We start from the raw sequence: 6,558 nt of genomic DNA, 5'->3' as shown, positions 1-6,558 counted from the left end.
GGAGACTTTTCTACTGAACAAAGGTAAGAAGAACTCATGGGTCATGGTCAGTGAGTTAAACAACACTGTCTCTAGTCATTTCTCCTCTCCCATTTTCCCATATATTTTGGTTGTTTTCATAATCCATAGGCCAATCCTTTTTTCCATTTTCATAGTCCTGAAACAATATTACACAAACACAACATTCCCTCACATGTGTGTGTGTGTGTGTGTGTGTGTGTGTGTGTGTGTGTGTGTGTGTGTGTGTGTGTGTGTGTGTGTGTGTGTGTGTGCACTCCCTGGGTGTGGAGATGTAATCTCATGTTTTGTCCCCAGAAACCAACAGGAGAGATCAGAGTCAGAGATTCTCAGTGGTCAGTCTTCCCAGAGTCATCAAACAGACCTGGCCTCCATATTCAGTGTATGTGGTCCTGTTATGTACATTTGTTTTTGTTTACCTCAAGTAAAGTTGTTCTGTCAATCATTCATTCATGTGTTAATGAGAAAGCATTTAGTCTCTTGCTTAACTTATTGACTTGATTCATTTCAGTTGCTTGAAGACAATATTATGACATTTGTGAAGAACGAGCTGAAGATGTTCAAGAGGATTCTTAGTCCAGAACTCCCAGAAGGCTTTGAGAGTCAGAAGCAGGATAAGGAAGTGGTGGATGCTGAAGATGAGAAGCAGGAGAGCAGTGCCAGAGAGGGGGCTCTGAAGATCACACTGCACGTCCTGAGGAAAATGAACCAGAAGGAGCTTGCTGACACACTGGAGAAAAGTAAGAGCTGTCTGCCTCATGTTGAATGCTGTTTTAGAACATTTAAAAGCTGTAGCTAAAGTACAGCTAAAATAGCTGTGTAACTAAATGATATTGTAGCAGCCTTAACACAACACCTAGTGACCTCATCAAGGAGGAGAGAGAGAGAGAGAGAGAGAGAGAGAGAGAGAGAGAGAGAGAGAGAGAGAGAGAGAGAGAGAGAGAGAGAGAGAGAGAGAGAGAGAGAGAGAGACAATAATACTATAATCAGTCACACCAGTCTGTAATGAATTATGAAAACATTTATACAGTCAGTTAAGAGAATAAAGTATTATAATTTAAAATGTTATAACAGTCCTAGAATACTGTAGGCATTAAAACAGACGTAATATTAATATCCTCTGTGTTATTTCTAGATTCAGATGAGCGTGCTGTGATTCTTCAACGTGAACTCAAATCTAATCTAAAGAGGAAGTTTCAGTGTGTATTTGAGGGGATCGCTAAACAAGGAAACCCAACACTTCTCAATAAGATCTACACAGAGCTCTACATCACAGAGGGTGGATCAGGAGAGGTCAATAATGAACATGAGCTGAGACAGATTGAGACAACAACCAGGAAACAAGCAAGACCAGAGACTGCAGTCAAATGTAACGACATATTCAAACCCTTAACTGGACAAGACAAACTTATCAGAACTGTGCTGACAAAGGGAGTCGCTGGCATTGGAAAAACAGTCTCTGTGCAGAAGTTCATTCTAGACTGGGCTGAAGGAAAAGCAAATCAGGATGTCCAATTTGTATTTTCATTCCCTTTTCGGGAGCTGAATTTGATGAAAAAGGAAAAACACACTTTGATTGAACTTCTCAATCACTTCTCAATGGAAACCAAAGAATCAACAATCTCCAACTATGACAAGTACAAAGTTCTGTTCATCTTTGATGGTCTGGATGAGTGCCGACTGCCCCTAGACTTCCAGAAGAACAAGATCTGTTGTGACGTCACAAAGTCAACCTCAGTGGATGTTCTGCTGACAAATCTCATCAAGGGAAATCTGCTTCCCTCTGCTCTCCTCTGGATAACTACCCGACCTGCAGCAGCCAATAAGATCCCTTCAGGGTGTGTTGACCAGGTGACAGAGGTACGAGGGTTCAATGACCCAGAGAAGGAGGAGTACTTCAGGAAGAGATTCAGTGATCAGGACCTGGCCAACAGAATCATCTCACACATAAAGACATCAAGGAGCCTCCACATCATGTGCCACATTCCAGTCTTCTGTTGGATTTCTGCAATAGTCCTTGAACACATGCTGAAACATAAGAGAGAAGAGATGCCCAAGACCCTGACTGAGATGTTCATACACCTTGTGGAGTTTCATACCAAACAGAAGAATGAAAAATATCTTGGGAAAGAAGAGACAGATCCACACTGGAATAAAGAGAGCATTCTGTCACTGGGAAAACTGGCTTTTCAACAGCTTGTGAATGGCAATCTGATTTTCTATGAAGAAGACCTGAAAGAGGCTGGCATTGATGTCAATGAAGCCTCAGTGTACTCAGGATTGTGCACACAGCTCTTTAAAGAGGAATGTGGGCTGTACCAGGACAAGGTGTACTGCTTCGTGCATCTGAGCATTCAGGAGTTTCTGGCTGCTGTATATGTGTTCCTCTCATTCATCAACAACAATGAGAATCTAATGGCCAAACCTCAATCAACGTCCAGGAACTTTTCTGTGAGAATCAGACACAAGCGTAAAGTTACTGTCTACAAGAGTGCTGTAGTTAAAGCCTTACAAAGTGAGACAGGAAACCTGGACCTTTTCCTCCTGTTCCTTCTGGGCCTCTCACTGGAGTCCAATCAGAAGCACTTACGAGGTCTACTGACAAAGACAAGAAGCAGCTCACAGAGCCATGAAGAAACAGTCAAGTACATCAAGGAGAAGATCAGGGAGAATCCCTCTCCAGAGAGGTGTATCAATCTGTTTCACTGTCTGAATGAACTGAATGACCATTCTCTAGTGGAGGAGATCCAACGCTACCTGAGATCAGGAAGTCTCTCAGAAGAAGAACTGTCACCTGCACAGTGGTCAGCTCTGGTCTTTGTGTTGCTGACATCTGAAAATGAGCTTGATGTGTTTGACCTGAAGAAATACTCCAGATCAGAGGAAGGTCTTCTGAGGCTGCTGCCAGTGGTCAAAGCCTCCAGAGCTGCTCTGTGAGTACATAACATGACATTTAAGTACTAATCATCAGGAAGAAATGTTCAGAGAAATATATGTATTATAATATGTATATAATATATCATATTACATTGAAAAACGTACTGAATCAATGCATTGATGTTCATATTAGTATAACAATATGACCATGCAATTCTAGGAGACGGAAGATGAATCTATGTGTTGTTTAAGAGAATAAACCAAATGCATCTGCCATTGTCCTTCTACACTACTGGTGTTAAATTAACAGTGTGTTTGTGATATCATGATGATCTCTTTGTCAGGCTGTCAGGCTGTCTAGTCACAGAGAAAGGCTGTGCTTCTCTGGTCTCAGCTCTGAAGTCAAACCCCTCACACCTGAGAGAGCTGGATCTGAGTAACAATGACCTGAAGGATTCAGGAGTGAAGCTGCTCTCTGCTGGACTGGTGAATCCCCACTGTAAACTGGAGACTCTGAGGTCAGTATTCCTGTAGTTGGTCAACAAGTGATAACTGTTCACCAGATCCACATGTGTTTACCAGGCACACATAGTCCACACCATATGTGTTTGGACAGTGAAGCTTTCAGTTTTACATTGGTGTGAAAAAGTGTTTGCCCCCTTTCTGATTTCTTATTTGTTTGCATGTTTGTCACACTTAAATGTTTCAGATCATCAAACAAATTTAAATATTAGTCAAAGATAACACAAGTAAACACAAAATGCAGTTTTGAAATGAAGGTTGTTATTATTAAGGGAAAACAAAATCCAAACCCACATGGCCCTGTGTGAAAAAGTGATTGCCCCCTACAACCTAATATCTGGTTGGGCCACCCTTAGCAGCAACAACTGCAATCAAACATTTGAATTCCAATGAAGTTTTTACAGCGCTGTGGAGGAATTTTGGCCCACTCATCTTTGCAGAATTGTTGTAATTCAGCCACATTGGAGGGTTTTCGAGCATGAACTGCCTTTTTAAGGTCATGTCACAGCATCTCAATAGGATTCAGGTCAGGACTTTGACTAGGCCACTCCAAAGTCTTCATTTTGTTTTCCTTCAGCCATTCAGAGGTGAACTTGCTGGTGTGTTTTGGATCATTGTCCTGCTGCAGAATCCAAGTTTGCTTCAGCTTGAGGTCACGAACAGATGGCCGGACATTCTCCTTCAGGATTTTTTGGTAGACAGCAGAATTCATGGTTCCATTTATCACAGCAAGTCTTCCAGGTCCTGAAGCAGCAAAACAGGCCCAGACCATCACACTACCACCACCATATTTTACTGTTGGTATGATGTTCTTTTTCTGAAATGCGGTGTTACTTTTATGCCAGATGTAATGGGACACACACCTTCCAAAAAGTTCAACTTTTGTCTCGTCAGTCCACAGAGTATTTTCCCAAAGCTCTTGGGGATCATCAAGATGTTTTCTGGCAAAAACGAGGCGAGCCTTAATGTTTTTTTTGCTCAGCAGTGGTTTTCCTCTTGGAACTCTGCCATGCAGGCCATTTTTGCCCAGTCTCTTTCTTATGGTGGAGTCATGAACACTGACTTTAACTGAGTAAGTGAGGCCTGCAGCTCTTTGTATGTTGTTGTGGGGTCTTTTGTGATCTCTTGGATGAGTCGTCGCTACGCTCTTGGGGTCATTTTGGTCGGCTGGTCACTCCTGGAAAGGTTCACCACTGTTCCATGTTTTCGCCATTTGTGGATAATGGCTCTCACTGTGGTTCGCTGGAGTCCCAAAGCTTTAGAAATGGCTTTATAACCTTTTCCAGACTGATGGATCTCAATTACTTTCTTTCTCATTTGTTCCTGAATTTCTTTGGATCTCGGCATGATGTCTAGCTTTTGAGGATCTTTTGGTCTACTTAACTTTGTCAGGCAGGTCCTATTTAAGTGATTCCTTGATTGAGAACAGGTGTGGCAGTAATCAGGCCTGGGTGTGGCTAGAGGAATTGAACACAGGTGTGATAAACCACAGTTGAGTTGTGTTATAACAGGGGGGGCAAACACTTTTTCACACAGGGCCATGTAGGTTTGGATTTTGTTTTCCCTTAATAATAACAACCTTCATTTCAAAACTGCATTTTATCTTTGACTAATATTTACATTTGTTTGATGATCTGAAACATTTAAGTGTGACAAACATGCAAACAAATAACAAATCAGGAAGGGGGCAAACACTTTTTCACACCACTGTATTTGTACTTCTATATTTGTCTCTCTACAAGCAAAACTTTGATAATTTGTCATTTCTAATAATGATACATTAATTTATGAATATATATGGCAGGTTTCAGGACACTGATATATCTGAATATGTAGAAAATATATACTGCCACTATTTTCACCACCAAAGAATTGCAGTGTGGTTTTAATATGATTTGACTCTTTGCAGGCTGTCAGGCTGTCTAGTCACAGAGGAAGGATGTGCTTCTCTGGTCTCAGCTCTGAAGTCAAACCCCTCACACCTGAGAGAGCTGGATCTGAGTAACAATGACCTGAAGGATTCAGGAGTGAAGCTGCTCTCTGCTGGACTGGGGAATCCCCACTGTAAACTGGAGACTCTGAGGTCAGTATTCCTGTAGTTGGTCAACAAGTGATAACTGTTCACCAGATCCACATGTGTTTACCAGGCACACATAGTCCACACCATATGTGTTTGGACAGTGAAGCTTACAGTTTTACATTTGGTGCTATGCTCCAGCATTTTGGATTTGAGATATAATGTTTCATATTAGGCGACAGTACAGAATGTCACCTTTTATTTGATGTTAATGGTGAGAGGTTAGCATGTTTTGTTATAGCCTCTGTAACTTTCTCACTCATTATTATTCATGATTCATTCATGATTTTTCTTAATCATAGCGTCATCAGGATTCAGTTAGTAGTGTTTAGAAACATGTTATCTACTCACTTAGACAGAAAATTACTCCAGTCATCATCCACCATTCAGTTACTATTGGACAAAACATATCCCAAAACACAACCAAAACAAACTGCAAATGCAACCAACGAGTTTGGGACCAAATACTCAACTTTTGACTACTTTAATACACTATAAGTGAATTAGTTAGAATACTTATGACTTCGTCAAATAGGGGGACTAGATACATAAAGTGCTTTCATTTCTAAACGTTGAAACAGATATGTATGAAAATACCCTCAAATAAAAGGTGACATTATATACTGTCACCTCATATGAAACATTTGATCTCAAATCCAAAATGCTGGAGTATAGAGCCACATTTAAAATGTAATTTTCACTGTCAAAATAGATATAGTGTGGACTGTATACTCAATACAATCTAAATCTGATACCTCACTGTCTGTCTTTTGACTGATACTGCTTTTTAAACTGCTCTGGTCAGTCTACTCAAATATTTGTAATATGCATTTTTCTATCTACAAGTAATACTTTGATAATTTGTCATTTCTAATAATGATACATTAATTTATGAATAGATATGGCAGGTTTCAGGACACTGATATATCTGAATATGTTGAAAAAATATACTGCCACTATTTTGACCACCAAAGAATAGCAGTGTGGTTTTATTATGATTTGACTCTTTGCAGGCTGTCAGGCTGTCTAGTCACAGAGGAAGGCTGTGCTTCTCTGGTCTCAGC

The 6,558-nt window shown here is 40.6% G+C and overlaps 1 protein-coding gene across 1 annotated transcript; it reads left to right on the top strand.

Moving 5' to 3' along the window:
• Window positions 1-310: 310 nt before the first annotated feature.
• Window positions 311-2,855, top strand: LOC311114214 (NLR family CARD domain-containing protein 3-like; the record flags this gene model as incomplete). Its single annotated transcript, XM_084189481.1, has 4 exons — window positions 311-400; window positions 530-758; window positions 1,154-2,288; window positions 2,828-2,855. The coding sequence occupies exons 2-4, from the start codon at window positions 548-550 to the stop codon at window positions 2,853-2,855; spliced, it is 1,374 nt and encodes a 457-aa protein (XP_084045607.1). The 5' UTR covers window positions 311-400; window positions 530-547.
• Window positions 2,856-6,558: the final 3,703 nt, after the last annotated feature.

This window comes from Coregonus lavaretus (genome assembly GCF_964263955.1).
Source record: "Coregonus lavaretus genome assembly, contig: HAP1_SCAFFOLD_612, whole genome shotgun sequence".
In the NCBI taxonomy this organism is placed as follows: Eukaryota; Metazoa; Chordata; class Actinopteri; order Salmoniformes; family Salmonidae; genus Coregonus; species Coregonus lavaretus.
This window is presented reverse-complemented; position numbering and strand designations above follow the sequence as displayed.